The sequence below is a fragment of the Mercenaria mercenaria genome, chromosome 6 (assembly GCF_021730395.1).
Source record: "Mercenaria mercenaria strain notata chromosome 6, MADL_Memer_1, whole genome shotgun sequence".
NCBI classification, from domain to species: domain Eukaryota; kingdom Metazoa; phylum Mollusca; class Bivalvia; order Venerida; family Veneridae; genus Mercenaria; species Mercenaria mercenaria.
The window spans coordinates 18668683-18694456 of NC_069366.1; the positions used below are offsets into that span (position 1 = coordinate 18668683).

The 25774-nt window shown below is 35.3% G+C and overlaps 1 protein-coding gene across 1 annotated transcript; it reads left to right on the forward strand.

Moving 5' to 3' along the window:
* On the forward strand, positions 1 to 25136 carry LOC123549505 (alanine--glyoxylate aminotransferase 2, mitochondrial-like). Its single transcript, XM_045337645.2, has 14 exons — positions 1 to 149; positions 3306 to 3379; positions 5479 to 5663; positions 6728 to 6851; positions 8629 to 8723; positions 9629 to 9722; positions 10143 to 10208; positions 11850 to 11981; positions 14488 to 14580; positions 15144 to 15216; positions 15753 to 15901; positions 18004 to 18153; positions 21106 to 21204; positions 22020 to 25136. The coding sequence occupies exons 1-14, from the start codon at positions 104 to 106 to the stop codon at positions 22116 to 22118; spliced, it is 1479 nt and encodes a 492-aa protein (XP_045193580.1). The 5' UTR covers positions 1 to 103; the 3' UTR covers positions 22119 to 25136.
* The last annotated feature ends 638 nt before the right edge of the window (positions 25137 to 25774 follow it).

Sequence of the window (25774 nt, forward strand, 5' to 3'; positions counted from 1 at the left end):
ATTTTATATTGGATCCCGCGGTGACCAGGAACCAGTGCATACTTGGGCTCAACAGAGTTAAAAGTTGTAAAGTTACTAAGTTTAAATTCCAAGGTGGAGCAAAATGAGGCGTTGTGGTTTGTTAACTAGGAAAGTTTATGAGTCTCTTGGTAAGATTATGCAATTTTATACAGCTGACAACAATTTATTTGTTTCTTTTAATCTTTACTAATTTCAGCAATGGATACAGTGCTTTAGGTTTTTTATAGCCTACTATAGGTCTATAAAAAAATTGCATTGTTGTAGAAACTTTACTTGTTAGTAGACTGACATACTGTCATATAATTTATATGTTTGTGGAGTAATTCTTCACATGTAATCCAATGAAAACCAAAGCTTTCCAGTATTGATTATAAAAAGTCTTTATTTATGAGGGTAATTTATTAATCCAGTATGCTAAGATAATTTTCCATGGGGCCCTGTTAGATTGTAATGAGCAGTAGATCTTTTGTGATCAATTACAGTGTAAGAACAACAGGTATGAGGTTATAAAATTCACCTGGTATAAATTTACACTCGAATTTTTACAAGAATATTTTTTCTGTAACAACAAAGTTTTCACTTTTTGGTTTGCTAATCAGTAAATTTAACAATGTTTATTTACATTTTCACGACTTTTCGGCAAAGGTTGTACAGGTAAATGACCCTTTTGGGAAAGTTCATTTTTGGTGTAAAGAACAGGTTAAATATTTTGACATTACAGTAGCCTCAATTAATCTGTAACTGAAAGTCCTGTACTGTATCTAGTTCATTTAAAATTTAGACCCCCTATATAAAATTTTCATATACTGGTAAATATTTGCATAGAAATTATGTACTCCTCTGGTATCTGGACATAGTCATGTTAATCAGTTGATACAAATAGATATGTCATTTCAGGGGCGGTGAAATCTGATTTTGACTCAATTGCTTGTCCTTTTTGTCAATTGCTATTTTGTTCTTGTCCGAATGATAGATATATAGTAAATTCTGGTCAAATTTCACTTGTCTGTACAACTTCTACATTAAGCTTTGGGAGAACCTGGGCAATATGGACAATTGAATTTGCCGCCCCTGCATTTGAAACTGATACATGTTTGAATATCTGAATAAAATAGCCTTAGGCATAAAAAATAATTGTTTGTTTCTGGTATCCTGACCTACCCTAAATTTTTGGCCCGACCCTAAATGTTTTTATGGCCTAAAAGAATATTTTTTTCAACTTTTTGACAAAAAGTTGCAAAACTGCACTTTCTATGCTTTAAACATGTTCACTGGTGTTAGAAATCAACTTACTGATGCTCTTAAGCCATAACCCCCTTGCTTGTACTCATTTTTTGACACAAAAATAATTTCTGAAAAGTTTCGTTTAATTAATAAAATTTTTTTTTTCCAACCTACCTACCCTAATTTTTTGAGCATGTTACCGGAAACAAAGAATTTTTTTAGGCCCTATCACTGATTTTCAATAATTTTCATGCATTTAAGATCCATAGAGGGTGGGGATGGGTCCGGAATGCAGGAAATGAAGTGCTGAATTTCAGTATTTTACATGGAACCCCTAGCTGGTCAACTACTTTTCTATTTCAGCCTGCTCAAAAAACTTATTGACAACCCTGTACTTGTAAAAAATTGGCTGGATCTGCACATGAATTTGTAGGTCTGTCCTTGTTCAAATTGTCTTATCAACTGGACAGTACTTTCCACATGGCTACTATTCTAGAGCTATCAGGGAAAGAACTTGTTGTCTGTCAAATATTCAAGAATAAAGATATCTAACGTAAACGTAACTAAATATAAATCGCTGAATGTTTTAACAGATATTAAGTGAAATTAATTCAGTGCCAAAATATTTTTAAAAAGGGTCAGTATGGCTTAGAGTCAAGTTGTACTGTTAGCAGATCTTTAGACAACATGTATTAAGGTTTCGATGGAGGCCTTGAGAAACAAAAATCAAACAACACCAAATCATAGAAAGAAAGAGTTGTTTGACATGAAAATTGAACAGCATGTAAAACATGTATATTACTTTACGAAACAAGTGTCAGTATACTGATATAAACATTGAATTCCGGAAAAGGGCTGCCTAAAGGGGCTCCACTTCCGGACAGTTAAACGCCTTTAAAAACTCACCATTTTCAAAGAACAGTTACACATGTTCGTTTTGATGCATTTGCAATAGCGTGCGAGTGGTGAAATTTCGCATAACAAGGTGGAACACAGTTTTCAGCAATTGTTTATCTTTATTCCTTTACAAATGGCATTCATTTTCAAAGGGAGACAACTGTTCCCGATTATTTTAAGTACAAATGGCATTCATTTTCAAAGGGAAACAACTTTTTCCGATTATTTTAAGTAATCTTTGAGAAAAAGTTGTCTCCCTTTGAAAATGAATGCCATTTGTAAAGAAAAAAAGATAAACAATTGCTGAAAACTATGTTCCACCTTGTTATGCGAAATTTCACCACTCGCACGCTATTGCAAATGCATCAAAACAAACATGTGTAACAGTTCTTTGAAAATGGTGAGTTTTTAAAGGCGTTTAACTGTCCGGAAGTGGAGCCCCTTTAGGCAGCCCTTTTCTGTAATTCAATGTTTATATCAGTATACTGACACTTGTTTCGTAAAGTAATATACATGTTTTACATGCTGTTCAATTTTCACATCAAACAACTCTTTCTTTCTATGATTTGGTGTTGTTTGATTTTTGTTTCTCAAGGCCTCTATCGAAACCTTAATGCATCATTACCAACAAAACAATGTGTAATGAACCCAAAGTAATATTTCATAATTTATCATGATAGTATCTCCCAAAAATGAGGAACTAACATTAACAGACAGTATTAAATCAGGGCAAAAATGTTTGAATGGTCATTTATGATAATGGTATAGAAGTCCTTGGTATTCTGTAAAACCCAAAATACATTGCATAAAAAAGTTTAGATTTAGTTTATTGAATGTACTATCATTTTCCAATATTTTCCCCTTCGGTGACCTACTTATTTAAATTCAGTATTGTATACAAATACTGTGTATGAATAGATGTTATCTTAGAAAGTGTTTGATGAATTACATCCTTTTGTATGAGGGAAACGTCAAAATTTATTAATCATGAAATTATATAATTTTTAATTAGAAACAAAACTAAAAATAAATAATCAGCTTATATCATGCTTACTGAGCTTAGTCAAAGCGTTTTTTTTTTATGAAACAGGCCGATGTTCCAATTATTAGGAGTAAGCGTAAAATACATTATTCTATAAAATACATGTGTGTATGTATTTCAGATAAAGTTGCGCCAAGATGTGGTTGTGCTCTGTCAACAATGCCACCTTGCGACTTCAAACCAGATCCATATACAGTATGTTACTAAGTCTCTGTCATTTAATGTTAACATATATTGTGAAGAACAAATATAGACTTACTTTAAGGGGTTTATTTTCTGTATCCTGCTAAATTTCTAAAATAGACTGGTCTATCATTCAATTTGGGCAATACTTTTTATCATTCAAAGGGGTGTTCGCTGAAAATTTACTTACTGAAAAGCGAACAGTGCAAACCAAGATCAGCCTGCATGGATGTGCAGGCTGATCTTGGTCTGCACTGGCCGCAAAGGCAGAATCACTTGACACCAGCTGGCTAAAGGTTAGTATTGCAAGTTTTGGATACATGTAGTCAGTTTGATTATTAAATACCCAGCTGTGATGCAGTCTTATGTTCATGTAAAATACCAAATTTCTTGAGAAAGTAAGGGTTTTAAATTTGATCTTTTCAAACCTTGTATGATAGTATTGCCTTGTCCCATTAAAGGTTCATAAATGCTCTTTAAATATTATATTGAGAATACCAGTACCAGCGTAATTTAGTAACGTGCGTTTTCATAACATGTCTAGCTTGTAATATTCATTTTATAACAAGCATCTTTTTTATTGTTAAGATGCATTTTGAAACAGTAGATAAACAGAAATGTAGAACAAATTTTGTACAGGGTAATACTGTGTTCATACTGGTCACTGAACTGCTGTGACTGAATGAAATGAACTTTAAAATTTTATAATGCGTCTTACATTGCTTTAAAACTCTGCCTTGATAAGTGACCTACTTTAAGGCATTGGTAATTTATCAGGGATTTATTTGTACCATTTCAAATACTGTTATCTTACAGTACCATTGAAACTCAATAAAAAGCTGAGATATGCAAGCCTTGTATGGAGGTTTGTGCAATGTATAAATCGGTTATGCATAAACATGACTCAGTTTTTGTCTCCTGACCTGAATTCATGACATGTTATTTAACATGCAGAAAGTATTATGACAGTCATAAAAGTCAAATGGTGGTTAAAAGAACTGAATGTGGCATTTTACCATAAACAGGTCTGAATGAAAGCTTAAATATTGGTTACAAACAGCAAAATAGCCAAGCTCCTAAATCTACATTTTTGTCATTTTATATCATTTGTATACCAGACCAGAAAACTATTCATTGGTGATATCATACAGATCTCTAATTTTAGGTACATGTACTTTGCCGTATTTTATCTTAATTAGTACTTCAGTTTCAATTAAAATTTGTGGGATTGGACTTACGTTGCACTGAGTACTAACTAATGAAACATAAAATTCAAAATTTATCAGGCTCCAGTGTTTGTACTAATATCTGGTTGAATTTACGTCTCGAGCATAATTATTGTGTTCCCATTGAGACAGTTTGACTGAAAGCATCTCTTGTAATCTTCTCTGTTTCATTTTAAGCATGGCAGTAATGTTAATTTATATAAATATATAAATTTCTAAAATGAATTGGACTACCTGATGTGCAGGCTGATCTTGGTCTGCACTGGTCACAAAGGCTGAATATTGATTGCTGCCAGCCAGGTAAACCATTAAAGAACCATCAGGGGCCTCTGTGGCTGAGTGGTTAAGGTCACTGACTTCAAATCACTTGCCCCTCATCGAAGTGGGTTCGAGCCTCACTCGGGGCGTTGAATTCTTCATGCGAGGAAGCCATCCAGCTGGCTTACGGAAGGTCGGTGGTTCTACCCAGGTGCCCGCTCGTGATGAAATAATGCAGGGAGGGGCACCTGGGGTCTTCCTCCACCATTAAAGCTGGAAAGTCGCCATATGACCTATCATGTGTCGGTGCGACGTTAAATCCAACAAAAAAAAATTAAAGACCATCATTGGTTGTATAAGCTAAATATATTCATTAAATTATTTCAATTGCATGTGATATTGTTTTTCATAATATTCAGGTACAATGAAACACAACTTTCTTGAGCATCTACGACTGGAACACCTGAGCCCATTATAGCAGTTGATGCGATCCCACGCCATTTTTCTCATACATTTTTGTTTGGAAAGCTCAAAACCTTGGATTGCTCAAGAATTTAGCTCATCTCAAACGATTGGTGTTTTACTGTATTATGTATATTGTATATCTTCATTGTTTATGTTCTGTAGGGTATTAGTTTTGAAGATGCAGTAAAAGTTCGGAAGGAGAACCTGTCCCCGGCACTGTTTACATACTACAAGAAGCCTGTTATGATACATCAAGGGCACATGCAATGGTTGTATGACACTGATGGTAAACGATACCTTGATCTGTTTGGCGGCATTGTGACAGTCAGTGTTGGACATTGTCATCCGTAAGTCAGCTCTCGATTTATCATTAAATTTTGTGTTATGTCCGTAATCATTTTGTCTATGGTATAACTTTGCATACATGAACCTGTTTGTTATAAACCTATGGAATACAAGCCAGACTTTTTCTGCCTTACTAGCCTATGTGAGCAGATATCATAATTCATGTATGCTTCTGTGCCATTTTGCAGCTGTTACACTATCTTTTTCTATAAGTAAGTTATTTTAATCTGAAAAAATTGCAGTTTATTTAATCAATTATCAGGGCCTTTGAGTGGTTTGTCATCTAATTCCTCACGGTTCAGAGTTCTGATGCGTAGGAATTGAACAATGAGAGTGGTTGCCTGAATGGTTAAATATCTAAGAATATGAATGATGAATTCTGGTAAATTAAACAACAAACCATAAGAAGGCCTTGATTTTTTTCAGTCTTACATGTTCAATTTTTCTGGGCTTTATTTATCTGCGTAGTAAAGAATTGGCTGTCATGTGGTAATTTGATGTCATAATTGACTTCTTATAAATGCTTGTTACTGGTCCCCGTGTCAACCATTGTTTCTTGCAGAATATACAGAGCCTGAACTTCTTCTTTGTTTAATTGGCAATCAAATTGAGTCATGTTTGAATGGAATGAAAAAATTATGTAATAATTTTAACATCTCAGTAGTCAGATTTATGTACGTGTTACTCCTGCTGGTTAACTGAACACAAAACTATGGGGCCAGTAAGTGAAAAGTCAAGTAAATCCCAAGTCCTGATATAGTGGCATCTATTGCCAAATGGTTACATTCATTGACTGTAAAATCATTTTCCCCTTACCTGAGAGGGACCAATGCTTTGCCTGGATGATCATCTTGTGTGCGGTAACCATCAAGCTGGCTTGTGAAAGGTCAATCATGGTTCTACCCAGGTGCTAGCCAGTGCCTGAAATAAATCCAAGAGAAACATGTAGGGGGTCTTCCCCAAACTATTAAAGCTGACATAAAAAGCAAAACCATTGTAAATCAAATGACATAAGCTCAGAACTGTTTCTTGAAAACAACAGCAACAATAACAACACTGATTACAGGAAAGTGAATGCTGCAGCAGAAAAACAGATGAAGAAGTTATGGCACACCACAAACATATACATGCATCCTACAATACATGAATATGGAAAAAAACTTGCAGAGAAAATGCCAGGAAATCTCAAGGTGAGCTTCATGACTTGTACATGTAGTAGTGTTGTCATAGTATGCTGTTCAAATGTAATTTTAGCCACGCCATGAGAAAACCAACATAGTGGCTTTGCGACCAGCATGGATCCAGACCAGCCTGTGCATCTGCGCAGTGTGGTCAGGATCCATTCTGTTTGCTGACGGTTTCTCTAATTGCAATAGGCTTTGAAAGCGAACAGCATGGAACCTGACGAGACTGGTCGCAAAGTCACTGTGTTGGTTTTCTCATGGTACGGCTCATTTAATGTTGTAAATTCCGAATGTAGAGAAAATGGTTTCATTTACAAAAACAATTTTGAGAACATTTTATACATCATGCATTATTTTTAAAAGGGCTTAAAATGTTGTGGTTTAAATTTGTAAGGTAAGATTACTTGTCTGATTTTAATCCAATAGTGTGAATTGATGCAACTACAATTGCAATTAATAAATAGTGATTTTATCATATAATCATGTAAAAAAGAAATAAGAAAGAAGATGGTCCATTTTGTTGCTCCTCAAAACATTGGTGGGGCACTTAGGATTGCTGTCGGTCTTTCAAAATTTTCATTGCACATATCTTGAAAAGTATTTGAGCCGTGCCATGAGAAAATCAACATAGTGGCTTTGCGACCAGCATGGATCCAGACCAGCCTGCGCATCCGCGCAGTCTGGTCAGGATCCATGCTGTTCGCTAACAGTTTCTCCAATTCCAATAGGCTTTAAAAGCGAACAGCATGGAGCCTGACCAGACTGCGCGGATGTGCAGGCTGGTCTGGATCCATGCTGGTCGCACACCCACTATGTTGGTTTTCTCATGGCACGGCTCATTTGAGTCACCATACATTATTGGAATGTTGTTCAGCAGGTGAAGTTGTGAACCTGAGATTTTGTCTCAAACTTAACTTGGTAATACCCGATTTATGGCCCTAAACTTCTCAGTCAGAAATAATTTTGTGAGTCAAGAAGTTTTTTAACCTTTTACTGAGTAATGAATATGTATAAAAGACCTTGTTCAGTATGAATAGTTGTGTACTTGTGGTTTTGTTTGGGATGTTGTGCTTTACACATGATAGAACCAATTTTAGGTAAAAGAGAGTGACAAATTAACACATGCCACTGATGTCCATATCATTAATTTAGTGATGTATCTATTACCATTTCATGAAGTGGCAATTTGGAGTCATTCATTTAAATTGATGTCCTTGGACCCCTGCATGTAGGAGTGGGTGAAGATTTTCCCCGATGATGGCAGATGGATACAAACTTTAACCTTGCGAGAATTAGATTTTATTGTTGCTATTTCAGGTGTAGAATCAAAACGCTGTTCATCAGACAGAAAGCATGAATGGTCCAGTTTTTAAAACTGTTTAGTGTTTCTGAAGGAAGGCAAATGGCAGATACTGTAAAATCATTTAATTTAGTGGGCATGAAATTTCGTGGTTTTGGTCAAAATGGCAATTTCTTGGGGATATGAATTCGTGGATTTCAACTTTACAACAATAAAGTAATGGGAATTTTACTTGTTCATTGGGATTAAATTTCGTGGATTGACTCAACCACGAAATCCATGAAAATTAGTCCACCCACAAATATTAATGATTTCACAGTAATGCAAACTATTTTGGTGCTTAGGCAAGATTCACAAAATTTTATGCCCATGAAATTAAACAATTTCACAGAAAGTGTTTGATTTACTGCAAACTGGATTTGATGACAAGACAATGTTTGTTAGGGTTTCTTTCATTTTTGTACTTTGCTGGACTTATTTCAGGTGATATATTTTACAAACAGTGGATCAGAGGCCAACGATTTAGCTTTGTTGATGGCCAGGATGCATACTGGTGTGTTTGAAGCAGTTTCTCTCAGGTAAACTTCCAGTTGTGTATAGCGAGGGTTTTGGTTTTGAAAATCTTAAGTTTAGAAATTATTTTTGTATTTCTGAAGTGACATGTTTTGTGATGGCTTTGCTTGTCTGTCAGTTAGAGTATCCAGCTGTCTGTTAGCAATAATGTTTCTGCCTAGAATGCTTTGACCTGCTGCTTGCTTGAGCTAGGGTAAGCTGAATTTGCAAGCATTATAATTGTTTGTTATATACCATGAACATTTAGGTAATTTGCAATTATTTATCAAATACATTAGAGACTTTGGCTGTGTTATGATTTACCTAGTTTGAAAGGCAATCCATTATTAAAGGGTTTCACTGCACATATATGTAAAAATTTATACCTTCTTGTACCTATAGTATGGGTGCACAAGTGGTTAAAGTTGCTGACTTCAAATCACATGTCCCGCACCGCTGTGGATTTAAAACCTTGCTTGGGGACCTCAATGGCCAAGTGGTTAAGGTCGCTGACTTCAAATCACATGTCCTGCACCGTTTTGGATTTGAAGATTTGCGTGGGGACCTCTGTGGCCAAATGGTTAAGGCTCCTGACTTCAAATCATATGTCCCGCACTACTTTGGATTTGAAGATTTGCTTGGAGACCTCCATGGCTGAGTTGTTAAGGTCGCTGACTTCAAATCACATGTCCCACACCACTGTGGATTTGAAACCTTGCTTCAGGTGTAGAATCTTTTCATTTGAGGAAGTCATTCAACTGGCTTACAGAAGGTTGCTGGTTCTACCCAGGCGCTGACACTTGCCTAAAAAATGCCTCAAGGGCATCTAGGTTTTTATCCTGCATTGAAAGATTGAATGTTGCCATATTACCTAGGGTTGTTTCAAACTCAGTAGAAGTTAGAACATTTATCTCAGCAATATTGTATTTAGGAATGCATATCATGGAGCCAGTCCATACCTAATGGGTCTCACAGCTCTAAATACATGGAGGTTTAACTGTCCAACTGGCTTTGGTATACATCAGGTATGTCTCTACCTTTAGTTCTGTCAGCTTAAAAATACACTTTCTAGGTATTTTTCTATCTCTAGTTCTGTCAGCTTTGGTATATACCAGGTCTTTTTCTGTCTGTAGTTTTTTCAGCTTCGATATCTCTGTCTCTGGTGGTGTCAGTTTATTAGCACCTTAATACAATTACATTCATCAGCTTTTAAGTGAGAAATGAGAACTTAGACATGAAAAGGGAGAGTGAAATTCATTAGAAAGATGACTCTGTAGCAGTTAATTTTGGTTTCTGTTTAGCATTGAGCTGATATATGTAGCTGCTTACATGAATTCCAACCTTTGTTAGCAAACTCAACAGATTTTGCAATAACTGTACAAAAATATTTAGAAATATGTATGTTTAGTTAATTTGTATTGTTTAAGTATCGCCTGTATTTTCAGTCAATGAATCCAGACCCATTTAGAGGACCATGGGGAGGCAAGCATTGTAGGGACTCACCTTCTCAGGTAAATTGAATCATTCTGACTGGCATATGTAAATTGAACCATTCTGATCAGCTCGGGTAAAGTGAATCCTTCTGACCTGTTCAGGTATATTGAATCATTCCAACCGACTCAGGTAAATTGAACCAATCTGACTGGATCAGGTAAATTGAATTATTCTGACCTACCCAGGTAAATTGAACCATTCAGACTGGCTCAGATAAATTGAACCATTCTGACTGGCTCAGGTAAATTGAACCATTCTGACTGGCTCAGGTAAATTGAATCATTCTGACTGGCTCAGGTAAACTGAACCATTATGACAAGATCAGGTATTAAAATTGAACCGTTCTAATTGGATCAGGTAAATTGAACCATTCTGACCGGATCATGTGCATTTAATCATTCTGACTGGCTCGGGTACATTAAATCATTCTGATGGCTCGGGTAAATTGAATCATTCTTTAATACTGTAAAGAAGGATACAATTGTCAATATTAGATGGTAAGATTGACAAAGCTTTGATACATAGTATAAAACATTTTATAATAGACCTATAAATATTTGTAAAATTACAGTCAGTATAATCTCACAAATAAATAGGAAATGACAGAAATAAAAAATTCTTATTGCACTAGGTGGAAATCTGATTTCATATTTTGTCTGTGTCTTTACATAACTTTCATTAATATTCATGACCTGGCAAATAAATAAATCTGTGTTTCCAATTGGTTAGGAAAAAATAGGTGGATCTACAGTAATAAAAGGTCATTATAATGGTAGCTTAATCTAGGATATCTCTTGCTCTTACCAGATCATCTCATGCCTTCTGTAATCCAGTCCAGACAAAACACTATGAGAGCTGAATACAACATTAATACAGTGCGGCCGAGTGGTTAAGGTTGCTGACTTAACATCACTTGCCCCTCACTGATGTGGGTTCGAGCCTCACTCGGGGCTTTGAATTCTTTATGTAAGGAAGCCATTCAGCTGGCTTACAGAAGGTCGGTGGTTCTACCCAGGTTCCTGCTCTTGATGAAATAATGCACGGAGGGGCACATGGAGTCTTCCTCCACCACGAAAGCTAGAAAGTCAACATATGACCAATAATTGGGTCGGTGCCATGTTAAACCCAACAAAAAAAACAAAAAAAAAACAACAACAATAAAGCTTGTTGCCATTTTCATAGCTAAATGTACCTATTATGTGTTGTGTATTTGGAAAAAATCCTTTTGGGACATAATTTTCTGCTTAGAATGATCTAATCCATGAATCAAAAATTTCTACAGGTTAATAACCTCTAATTCTCACATTATCAGTTATCCATCAAGTGAACATATAAATTGTAAATTCAATTGGACAGTAAGTGACACAGTAGTTAGCAGGTGGAACCACAATGATATTGGCCATGTATGGTGTCTGGTTGCAACTGACTAATTTCCAGTTCTGGGTGATGTACTTAAATTTGTACTATTTCCAGTAGTATCAGCATAGGCAAGGGAGGTAAATATTGCTTGGCTTAACACTTAGAACCAGCCGTTCCATGTTGGGAATTTCGTCAACTACTTACAGTAGATAAGAGATCTTTCATGTCTATAGAATATCAAATGAAATGTTCATGACTGTACAAAATGTAAAAGGTATTATTGTTTTTTCCCCCCACAGACTATCCGAGACTGTGATTGTGCTGAAGGGGAATGTAAGGCAGGAGATATGTATGTTGATCAGTTAGAAGATGTTCTCAGGTTTTCTATGCCTAAAGGCAAAATTGGAGCTTTCTTTGCTGAATCTATCCAGGTAAGAATTTCATCCATCCGGTGTATTACTATTGTTAATAGGGAGCAGTCGTGTAATGAATAAGCTGTTATCAACTTGACCCCAGGGTCTTAGATTCAGTCCGGTCACAAGATGAAATTGTACACTGTAATACCTCAATTCTTTTTTCTACTCAAACTGTATATAGTTTACTTAGAAAGTTTTAAGCCATTTTACATTATTTGTTTCATAAATGAAGGAAATTCTTATAAAATGTTCTAAATATACTACAGTCGAACTCGCTTTATATGATCTCATCTGGACCTTGGAAGTATGTTCGTATCAAACGAAATTCGTATTAAGGAATGTATGACTCAACGGATAATTTGTCCGAGCAAGTTGGGCAATATTACCAATATCGTCGGTAAATAGATTCCGATATATGGAAGTAGTTAAGAGTTTTAAAATGATTAAGTTAATTTATTCAGATACATTGAAATTACTCAACATAAGTCGTACGTAAACACGTAAAACTGAATGAATTTAGATTTTAACATGCGGTTGAGGTCCAAAGCGCCAAATTCTGTCCACTGCCGAGATTATTCCTATTATGAAGCTTGTACTATATAATCATTCTTTAAGTTAGAGGGATAACAGTTTGTATTTTTGTAAGATGTCAGTAATGCGTTGAAAATAATTTACACCTCTTTAAATCATGACCTGTCAATTAAATAAATTGTTTTATATTGACATCATGCACAAAGTGTGAACTACTCAATTGTCCAATTAACACGCGGCACAATGTTAACAATATTATTATTTTCAACACTTTTTATTATACCCCACCAAACTTGTTTGAGGGGGGTATATAGGAGGCAGTTTTGTCGCGTCCCGTCCCGTCGCGTCCCGAAATCTATTATCTCAGTTATTACCAAATGGATTTGATTCAGACTTAAAATACATGTTCCACCTTATCACCCACATCATGTGACACAAGGTGCATAACTCTTGACACCAAGTTTTCATGAATTATGTCCCCTTTTACTTAGAATTTAAGGTTAATTTTGTTGTATTTTCACTATATCTCAGTTATTACTAAATGGATTTGATTCAAACTTAAAATAGATGTTCCACCTCATCACCCACATCATGTGCCCACATCATGTGACACAAGGTGCATAACTCTGACACCAAGTTTTCATGAATTATGTCCCCTTTTACTTAGAATTTAAGGTTAATTTTGATGTATTTTCACTATATCTCAGTTATTACTAAATGGATTTGATTCAAACTTAAAATAGTTTTTTCACCTCATCACCCAGATGATGTGACATAAGGTGCTTTACTCTGACATAAATTTTTAATGAATTATGTCCCCTTTTACTTTAAATTTAAGGTTGATTTTGATGTATTTTCACTATATCTCAATTATTACAAAATGGATTTGATTCAAACTTAAAATAGATGTTCCACCTCATCACCCACATCATGTGACACAAGGTGCATAACTCTGACACCAATTTTTCATGAATTATGCCCCTTTTTACTTAGAATTTAAGGTTAATTTTGATGTATTTTCACTATATCTCAGTTACTACTGAATGGATTTGATCCAGACTTAAAATAGATGTTCCACCTCATCACCCACATCATGTGACACAAGGTGCATAACTCTGACACTAATTTTTCTTGAATTGTGTCCCCTTTTACCTAAATTTAAGGTTAATTTTGATGTATTTTCACAATATCTCATTCTGAATGGCTTAGAGCCAAAGGGAAGTAACCTTTTTTAACTTTTGTACTGAGTTTCTTCCCCTTAAATTCCAGGAATTATTCTATTTTTAGAAATCCTATTTTTAGATTTTCAGTATTTTAGGTATTTTTCTAACTTTTTTATTATAAGTCCTATGTAAAAAGTAAAAACATTTTTCTGTGGTAACATGGGTCGGTAAGACACTTTTTTTGTATTCACTTTTAGTGTATCTCTAATATTAGAGATTTAATATATTTACTTGTATTACTATACTAGTATTACTTATATGTGGAAGCCCAGGATGAAGTACTCCAAAGTATTTTTAAGATTCCTTATGGTTGCCATTCTTCTGTGACAAGACCGTATGGTGGGGGTATGAGTCACTCCTGTGACTGTTCTAGTTTACTTTGATTGAATATCAGCACTGTACAGTTTCAAACTATTAATTAGTCAACGTAACAAGGGCGAAATGGCCGCCGACTTTTTAAATTAATTCGTATCAAAAGATGGAAAATTACAACATTTAACCTAATTGGGACTTCCAAATGTGTTAGTATCTACCGATTATTCGTATGAAGCGAGTTCGCTATTACCGAAATAAGTTTACAAGGAAATAGGACTCGGTCGGGGATCCCGATTTTGTTTGTTTTATCCGAAAATTCGTATCAAGCGAGTTCGTATTAAGTGGACTCGACAGCAGTATATGTAAGTTGTTATTACATTAAATACTGAGAAGGAAGATAGTATTTATCATTTTAAAATTATTCCATTTTGTAATGTGTTTTTCTTATGTAGGGTGTCGGTGGAACCGTACAGTTTCCTAAGAATTTCCTGAAGCCAGCATTTGAGAAAGTGAGGGCAATGGGAGGAGTATGTATATCTGATGAGGTAAATAATTATTGGTGTAGGTTGTATTGAGATATAATCACACATTCCTCAACAAGGATATTGGTGACAGGAAAGTAACAGCTGTCAAAATTGAAAGGCAAAGGCATGATACTGGTTAAATGATGTAGATTTTTGGTGTGATGTTAAATCCAACAAAAAAAAAGAATAAAAAAACAACGGAAAAATAAAACGTTAGATGTTAACGCTATGATTTGTGGCTGGATTTGATATTCTGATGTGCCTGTTTCTGTCATAACACTGTTACGTTACAATGACGTCACATTAATCTGCGGTGACATAAAAAAATTTGATGTGACCAAGAAAGAGTGCTTCTATATTTTATCTACTTTTCTGGATGAAGGGCATATTAGAATTGAAATAATCTATAGCATAGCCGTGTTTTAACACTATTTATACACTTGGGCGCCTTCGTGAAATTATTAAGCCGGACATATTACCGCCCATTGTGCATAAATAGAGTTAAAACACTCTTTTTGCTATAAATTATTTCTATATAAATCTGTTAAGGCAGAAATGTAATTATATTATTTCTCATGGTTCAGGTACAAACTGGATTTGGCAGGACAGGAACACATTACTGGGGATTCGAGGGCCATGATGTGATACCTGATATAGGTAAGACAAGATAGTTCACATGCTGATTGTCGTAAAGAAGAGTTCATAGTGAACTCATAAATGTCAGAAGTTTAAAAATACCCATACTATAGATTTGTACATTTGTTGATATCTAGAATGGAGAAGAACACAAATTCATAGTTACTTCTCCCACACCACTGTGGTGGGAGATATATACATTTACTCCCGTCTGTCTGTCTGTGTGTCCATCTGTCACAAATCTTAGCTGCACTTTTAGTTGAACATTTTTCATGCGATCTTCACCAAACTCTAACAAAACGTGTTTGCCAATAAGTCCTTTGCCAAGTTCGATAACTAGCCAAATCGGCCCAGGCACTTCAGAATTATGGCTCTTGAATTACCACACTCTAAGTTATTGGCACATGGTTGATTCATACACATGACTATTCAGATGATTAGGCAGTTGTGGGAAACATGAGCTTTTCTCAAAAGCAGCTGTCAAAACACAGAACTTACAGAAATGATTGAAAGTCAATAAAGTAATGGTTTAATGGCAATGTTTTATATCATTCCAGTGGTTATGGCTAAGGGTATAGGAAATGGTTATCCTATGGCAGCAGTTATAACCACCCCTGAGATAGCAGCTGGTATGGGAAAAGCTTTACACTTTAATACTTTTGGTGGAAACCCTGTGGCTTCAGCTGTTGGTTCAGCAGTACTTGATGTAAGTGAAAACATTACACAAGCTGTGTTAGTTCATTCAACAGATTTTCAGACATGACTATTGCTTAAAAACAACATATTGTTAGGTCATCCAACTGATCACAACTCATAACCTGAAACTTGTACATGTATATTTGATCACATAGAACCAGAAGTCACATTAACAATTTCTATGTGCATAGTGGATGTCAGACATTAAAGATCCAAAACTAAGGAAAGTGAACATTTTAATTCCTTTTAAAAAGCACAGAAACTATTTCATTTTATTGGAAAATGAAAGTTGGTATGTAAAAATTCGAAATAAATCGCAGTATATGTACAATTATTTTTCTATGAAGTATGAAGAAAGTTAAAAAGACCTGGGGGGTCATTCTGTCGATTCATTGAAATTTCAACATAATACACATACATTTCTTTGAGTTCCAAAGACCTTCTGTAAATTTTGACCTGCCAATCTTCATTATTTAGTGTCTTGCAGAAGTCTATGCACTGGCTATGAAAAAAATTGCCAACTCACTTTCCCTTAGTAATGGACCTTTAACTGTTACAACGGTATTTATCGATAGCCCTACCTGTTCTTAATCAGTATATAACAGTGATTCACTTGGATGATATCCAGAAAGAGATGCTAAAAATACATCGCTAATATTTTTCTTTCAATTCATAACATAATTTTGTTTACTGCTGGTTGCTCCAATGTCATGGTAAGTTTTTAGCTCCCCTGAGCACAAAGTGCTTAGTGTTAGCTATTGTGATTGCTCACTATCTGGCGTCCATCTGTAAATCGAGAGCCTGCAAAAGCATTTAAACTACAGGATATTTGTTCATGAAACTTGGTACATGGTTAGATGGCAATATGAAGAGTATGTACATGATGCACATCCTTTATTCAGTCAGTAAATTTTCAGTGACACCACTTTCAATAATATTGCCTACAATGAATTGATTGACCAGTCCAATTTAGAAGTTTAGCCGGCAAAAGGTAAAGTTTTGAAAAATTAAGGTTTTACTGAATTCTGCTTTGTAGTAAATAGTTCATCCAAGCATGCTGAACTACATAACAAATAGGATTTTTATGGCCCAGCTTTTGGGGGTTGGGGCATATAGATTTGCCCTTGTCCGTCCGTCCACCCGTCTGTCCGTCCTTCCGAGAATGTTGTGTCGCGCCTAGCTCCAAAAGTATTTGAAATAGAGTCACAAAACTTTACTGGAATGTTGGTCAGTATGTGTAGTTGTGCACCTAGGGTTTCGTGTCCGGATTCATTCAGTCTTGTAGGAGTTATGGCCCCTGACTTTGTAAAAATTGGCCATTTTCATGTTGTGTCGCGCATAGCTCCAAAAGTATTTGACATAGAGTCACAAAACTTTACAGGAATGTTGGTCAGCATGTGCAGTTGTGCACCTGGGGTTTCGCGTCTGGATTCGTTCAGTCGTGTAGGAGTTATGGCCCCTGACTTAGTAAAAAATTGGTCATTTTAATGTTGTGTCGCACGTAGCTCCAAAAGTATTTGACATAGAGTCACCAAAGTTTACAGGAATGTTGATCAGCATGTGCAGTTGTGCACCTGGGGTTTCGCGTCCGGATTCATTCAGTCTTGTAGGAGTTATGGCCCCTAACTTAGTTAAAAATTGGTCATTTTAATGTTGTGTCGCGCGTAGCTCCAAAAGTATTTGACCTAGAGTCACCAAAGTTTACAGGAATGTTGGTCAGCATGTGCAGTTGTGCACCTCGGGTTTCGCTTTTCATTCAGTCGTGTAGGAGTTATGGCCCCGGACTTAGTTAAAAATTGGTCATTTTAATGTTGTGTCGCACGTAGATCCAAAAGTATTTGACCTAGAGTCACCAAAGTTTACAGGAATGTTGGTCAGCATGTGCAGTTGTGCACCTGAGGTTTTGCGTCCGGATTCATTCAGTATTGTAGGAGTTATGGTCCCTGACCTAGGAAAATATTGTCATTTTAATGTTTTGTCGCGCGTATTGTTTTCCCAAAGTTGATCTGTGTTCTTTGTCATGTGGTGGGGGCATCAGTGTCCCATGGACACATTTCTAGTTTAAACTGTTCTGAATTAAAAGAAATTTCATGTGTTTTAAATTTTTTTCAGGTGATAGATGAGGAGAACATTCAACAGAGTGCACATGTTGTGGGAACATACTTCATTGAAGAGCTTGCCAAGTTAAGAGACCAGTTTGAAATTGTTGGGGATGTCAGAGGAAAAGGTCTTATGATTGGTATAGAAATGGTGAATGATAAGGTACTCAAACTCTCTTCATGACTGGTACCGTATAGAAATTGTCAGTGATATGGTATAAGCTCTTGTCATGATTGGTATAGAAATGGTCAGTGATATGGTTTAACTCTTGTCATGATTGGTATAGAAATGGTCAGTGTTATGGTACAAGCTCTTGTCATGATTGGTTTAGAAATGGTGATCAGTAGGGTAAAATGTTTGTCATGATTAGTATAGGAGAGGTCAGCAATAAGGTACACAAACTCTTGTCATGATTGGTATAGAAATGGTCAGAGATAAGGTACAAGTAATCATGATTGGTATAGAAATGGTCAGCAGTAAGGTACAAACTCTTGTCATGATTGGTATAGAAATGGTCAGTGATAAGGTACAAACTCATGTCATGATTGGTTTAGAAATGGTCAGCAGTAGGGTACAAACTCCTGTCATGATTGGTATAGTAATTGTCAGGGATAAGGTACAATTTTCGTCATGATTGGTATAGCAATGGCCAGCAGTAAGGTACAAAGTTTAAATGGTGTCATGATTTGTATAGCAATGGTCAGGGATAAGGTACAAACTCATGTCATGATTGGTTTAGAAATGGTCAGCAGTAGGGTAAAAACTCCTGTCATCATTGGTATAGTAATTGTCAGGGATAAGGTACAATTTTTGTCATGATTGGTATAGCAATGGCCAGCAGTAAGGTACAAAGTTTAACTGGTGTCATGATTGGTATAGCAATGGTCAGGGATAAGGTACAAACTCCTGTCATAATTGATATAGAAATGGCCAGCAGTAAGGTACAAACTCCTGTTAAGATTGATATAGAAATGGTCAGCAGTAAGGTACAAACTTGTGTCATGATTGATATAGAAATGGGCAGCAGTAAGGCACAAGTCAGCAGTAAGGTACAAACTCGTGTCATGATTGATATAGAAATGGGCAGCAGTAGGGTACAAACTCCAGTCATGATGGATATAGACATAGTCAGGGATAAGGTACTCGAACCCTTGTCTTGATTGGTATAGAAGTGGTCAGTGATTAGTGCTCAGACTCCTGTCATGATTTGGATGAAAGTGGTCAGCAGTAAGCTAATTTTAAGTCTGGTTATGATTGATATAGAAGTGGTTAGTGATAATGTTTTTGATTCGATATGTTAAAATTAAGTTTGAAGGAAGAGGTGAGAGGTAATCATGTATAGTTTGTCAGATGATAGAGCGAAGTGAATATGTTGCTCAAAAAGAAAGAAGAAAAAAGCAGAAATGTATTTGCTAGCCTTCAAAGAAGAGGGATATATTGTATCACTATCACGTCTGTCTGTTGATTGGTCTGTTCCATTTTCAATAAATAAGTAATGAAAACATTTGCCTTCTGTTTTCATACTTTATAGATGACAGCCTTTGATCAGAAGATGTCCTCTATTGTTTTGGTAGTCAGTAGATCAAGGTCACAGTGACCTGGAGACTGGAATGGTTTCCAATTGATTACTGGATAATGCATTGGCATGAAGTATTCAAACTTCAAAAAGTGAATGCCTGTGGACACTAGTTTATCTTGTTGGATTAGGGGTCAGTTGGTCAAAGATCACTGTCACAGTTACATCAACACTGAAAACATTTTGGTTGCTAGTGGTCAGAAGATGACCTCTTATGTTTTGGGGTTGTGTATGACGTTTTATACGCATAAAATGAATTTAGTTTTAACAATTTTTAGCTCAGGTGAGTTTTTCTGATCACTCGATGTCCGTCGTCGTCTGTCTGTCTGTCTGTCTGTCTGTCTGTCTGTCTGTCAATATTTAGCTTGTGTATGCAATACAAGCTGTATTTTTCAACTGAACTTCATGAAATTTGGTCAGAATGATAACCTTGATGAAATCTATGCCGAGTTTGAAAATAGGTCATCTGGGGTCAAAAACTAGGTCACTAGGTCAAATCAAAGAAAAACCTCGTGTATGCGATAGAGGCTGTATTTTTCAATTAATCTTCATGAATTTTGGTCAGAATGATAACCTTGATGAAATCTAGGCCGAGTTTGAAAATGGCTCATCTGGGGTCAAAAAGTAGGTCACTAGGTCAAATCAAAGAAAAACCTTGTGTATGCGATAGATAGGGCTGTCATTGATTGGGTCTTTGTCATATCGACGATACCGATATATCGGAAGACAGATATCGATGATACATTGATATATTGATTAATAAGTTAGAGTAACAACCTGTTTGTTCATGTACATGCTATATACCTTCTTGTTAATGTTATTTTTAGTTTAATTGTCTGCTTTTCATGTTTTTTATTTGTATTTATGTATTTCCCCATACAGGTAGTTCCGACTAGTTGGAAAAGACTGCTACGGTATAAGTTTAGACATGACCTTTATTGACAACTTCCGTTACTAAGGGCGCATTTTTGCAGGCAGTAAAGTTGTTTTAGAGGGTCTGAGTGTTTATCTATATAGTTTTTTTCTCTGTGTAAAATATCAATTTTTTAAAATGGGAATCGATAATCGATCGACCAAAAAATATCGTTGATACATCGATATCGTTTCTATCGATGACAGCCCTAGCGATAGAGGCTGTATTTTTCAATTACTCTTCATGAAATTTGGTCAGAATGATAGCCTTGATGAAATCTAGGTCAAGTTCGATATGGGTCATCTGGGGTAAAAAACTAGGTAACTAGGTCAAATCAAGAAAATACTTATTTATACTCAAGATTATTTTCTCCTATTGTAATGATAATTGGTCAGAATATCTTTTTTCCATGAAATCACTAAGTCAAACATGTTTACACTGTTATGGTGTGTTTCTTGGGTGAGCGACCTAGGGCCATCTTGGCCCTCTTGTTCTTCATAATTTTGTTGTAAATGGATCTTGCAGTAGTTTTGGAATTTCAGATCATGACGTTTCGTGAAATTAATGAAGAAACATTAATTATATCAGTAATACATCTGACAGTGATAACTTTTTTTCCATCCAGGCATCTAGAGATCCTTTGTCAGCTGATAAGATTGCAAATATTTGGGAGGATATGAAAGATGATGGTGTACTGATGGGTAAAGGTGGACTCTACGGAAATGTAAGAATTAAATGTACTAAATAAAATGATTATAGAAATTTGGTTTTAAGAATTAACTGCAATGATTTTAAAATGCACATGTTTTTGAAATCTTGGTGCTCATGAAAATATGTCTAGTAAACAGTGGATGGCCTTTCATATTTACTTGAAATTCTGAATTAGAAATACTGATTGTGATTTCTGTTTAACACAAGTTTTTGTCGTCCACGCTTTTGTCATACAGAGGTTTTAGTTACTTAATGAAGTATTTTCTTAAGTATATTTCTTATTTTTATACATCGTTTTCTTTAAAATTCAGAATTGTTGTGTTTTAATCTATGAAATAGTCATATACGGTTCTGTTATAGCTGAAAAAGTCAACGTTAAAGACACATAAAGAGCAAATACAGGCATATGAAATAACAGACTTAGCTAAGTAATTACTTAAGTTTTTTCGTGAAATTGGGGCCTGCTCAAATAAATGCAGTCTTACATATGAGCCGTGCCATGAGAAAACCAACATAGTGGGTGTGCGACCAGCATGGATCCAGACCAGCCTGCGCATCCGCGCAGTCTGGTCAGGCTCCATGCTGTTCGCTTTTAAAGCCTATTGGAATTGAAGAAACTGTTAGCGAACAGCATGGATCCTGACCAGACTGCGCGGATGCGCAGGCTGGTCTGGATCCATGCTGGTCGCACACCCACTATGTTGGTTTTCTCATGGCACGGCTCATATGTATAATGCAGTATTGTTTGTACAAATGTATGTAGTGGGAAACCCTTGTACAATCACTCGTAGATGTCAAATCGTCAGTTATTGTCCTATCTATTTGCAGGTTTTTAGAGTGAAACCACCAATGTGTGTCACCAAGGAGGATGTTGACTTCACTATCTCAGTGTTCAGGGATGCCTTACAAAAGAATTCTAACAAATGAACTTAAAATGCTTTTGTTTTCCTGCCATAGATAAATCAACTTTATATTCAAGGAAATCTAAATAATAGTTCATACTCCAGGAATGTTTAGTTACATTAATGATATATTTTGGATAATTGATCCACTATCTAGGTTCTCAAAGATATTCAGATCTCACAGATATGTTTTAAGTCAGTGTTTTTGTTGCAACCAAAAAAGAGTGCTACTGTATTTTATCTACAGTTTTAGATTAAGGGCATATTAGAATCGAAATTATTTATAGCAAAACTGTGTTTTCACACTATTTATACACTCGGGTGGCAATACATCGTACAAATGATTTCAGTCTGGCTGTGCCCTCAAGAAATTATTGAAGCCGACGTATAACCGCCCATAGTGCATAAATAGGGTTAAAACACTCCTTTGCTATATGAGCCGTGCCATGAGAAAACCAACATAGTGGGTATGCGACCAGCATGGATCCAGACCAGCCTGCGCATCCGCGCAGTCTGGTCAGGCTCCATGCTGTTCGCTTTTAAAGCCTATTGGAATTGGAGAAACTATTAGCGAACAGCATGGATCCTGACCAGACTGCGCGGATGCGCAGGCTGGTCTGGATCCATGCTGGTCGCATACCCACTATGTTGGTTTTCCCATGGCATGGCTCATATGATTTTTATGCACCCGGCATCTACTGATGCGGGAGGCATATGGTGATTGTCTCATCCATCCGTACGAGGTTAAGCAAATGGGACCGTTTCGTCTAGAATCAATACCCCTAACTAGAATGACTTGATACTAATGCAGATGTAACCTGTGACCATTCCCCATCTTCAGACATCACCTGACCTCAGTTTGACCTTGACCTTGAACTTGACCTCGTTTTGGACTTGGGTTGCTTTGTAACGACAAGGATGCCACCGGGGGCATCAAGCGTTTATTGAATGCAGCTCCTTGTTAAGTAATGCCTTTGTGTCTTTGGCACATTTATAATTGTGGTTGTAGTATTAAAAAAAATATATTGAGATGTATCATCATACATGTGCCATGTGTTTTATATTATATACCAGATCTATATAGCTTATAGTCATATTTTTGTGCTCTGCAAAATTTGAAGTGTGTTTTTACACAACTACGCATAAAATGCTTTTTTGATAAAGAATGATGTGTATTCCTTGTGGTATTGTACAAATTTATGATTTTTGAGAATAATTATTTGAAACATTTATTATCACAGGTGCTTAAAGCTTGCAGATTTCAAACTAAAAATGCTACAGGTTTGTTTATTTGCTGAATTTAGATGTAAAGATTTATTTAAATTCGTTTTTTTTCACCATTATCGTTTCTGCATATATACCTTTTGTTAAAAAGTCAGTGGGTTTGAAATATATATTTGTTCAAAATATTTACTTATAAATGCTTATACTTGCTATACTTGTATATGCTTCACTGTTAGTCCAGTAGTGTTTACTAGAAATTCTTGTATTAAATTTTACATTGTGTTTTATATCGTATTAGTAAATTTGCTAGTGTTTTCATATATAGATATTTACATTCTCTCTATTTGTTCCATTGAAAATTATGATGTTTTATTTTATATGAACCCCAAAGGGAAAGCCGTCAGAGTTTCAATGATGCCACTAAGTGGTATTGCAACTGTTGTTTTGACGACGCCTACATATAGTTCGGGAGAACGTTTATTAGATGATGTCACAGTAGTTCTGTCTGGAGAACAGAGTCGCCAGGAACCAGATTCTAATGTCTTACAACAAAATATGTGCAGTTAAAAAAAAACAACTTATCAGATGGAAATGAAATATAATGTTGATATAAAAATGAAATTATTTTGTGCTGAGTTTATGTGAAATGAACATCAGAATATGATCTGCAAATTAACAATGAAGTAGTAGCCCAATTCATGGACTTGCAGATTCTGTATCGTTCGTTTTGCATGAACTCCTAACAAAATAAATCCATTTATTTATAAGAAATGTTTTATGATGGATTTAGAAACAGAATAATTAATTACATATTACAAATATTTCAATGTGCCATATCTTCCATATTACTAAACGTAAATTTTTGATGTTTCTCATACGCTAAGAAACTGTAAAATGAAAAAAATTGTAAAAATTTCAACAAAATCTAGTTAATACCATTATACTGATGAACAAGTCTCTACCCATTTTTAAAAACGTTACAAAAATACATATCAATGTTTTATTTTTATGAAACAAGCAAATCTCTTTCAAATACTTTTAATAATTCACTTTTGTTCATATTTTTGTATGTGCTCAGTACACCATATTAACTTTATTCTTGTGCCATTAACTTTTCTGAAAGTTTTTCTCTATTTTTAATGCAGATATTTTACATTATATAGAATGCCATTTATTGTTTATTCCCATATTGTTATGTTTAAAGCATTCGATCCTTGTCAATATTTTTTTTTGCTGCATGAGTATGTTATAAAGCCTTTAAGCATTCCATTTTTTTGCTAAATTTGTGCTGAAATAAAAATATTTTATACTTGCATTAAACTTGTAACGATGTAACTTTGGACTCTTATTGTATAGGTGTGTAGCATATTTTACAGAGTGCCATTATGTTTGTGTAAATGGAGTTTAACCCTTAGCCTGCTGGTGGCAAGTAATTCTGCCTTTGCGACCAGTGCAGACCAAGATCAACCTGCACATCTGTGCAGGTTGATCATGATCTTCACTGTTCGCCATTCAGTCTGTATCTTTTTTGGTAAGCACCCCTTTTAACAGTTAATGGTACTGTCCAAATTGAAAGGTGGACAAGTTCATTATAGAAATTTAGCAGGGTAAGGGTTAAAAACAATAAGGGAAATATATTATCCCAGTTATCACTATAAGCTGATAAATATATTTTATTCAGTGCAGTATATTGTTGAACAAGTATTGTCTTCAATAAATGAGTCACATTTATATTTTACATAATATTATGCTTTGCATATTTTTGCTATGTTAGTATGCTAGTACTATTGTATTGCCTCAATAAACTGGTTTCTCCACAGTTTTAAGTATTGTTATTTATGCACCCGAGTTGTCAGTAAAATATTAACTTGTAGTTGTCTCCCTTTTATGTGTTTCAGCATGACAGGTATTTTTTAAAAAATATTTAAAGCACGGCATGTACTGTTACTTTATTTTGTATTAAAGATAGTTCTGCACATTCGACAATGTAGAATTTTGTAAACCTAATTTTTCAAAACTTCAGACATAGAAAATTTGGCAAATAAAAAAGTTAGGGTTGTGTGATTGATTTTCTTGCTTAACTGTTTTGAAAAATTTGACCTCACACAAGTTTTCATAATAGGAGTCAGTCGAAAATAACAATTTTGATAACATTTTTGCAAATAGAAATATTTCTACATCGTAGATTTTGATGAAATTTCTCACAAACGTAAATGAATATATGGCCTGTAATATGGTGAAATAAAATGTATAGGTCCTTGTGCTTTTTTTTTTTAGATATTTGCCCATGATTAAAGGGATCCTCACATTTCAAGCTGATTTTAAGGCATGATTTGGAACTATTTAATGTGTAAGTTGTTTTCATATCATAATTAAATTAAGGAACATAGTAACATTGCTGTTTTAACAAATTTACCCATGGGTTGCCATAAATTCATAAAAGGATTTTAATTTCCA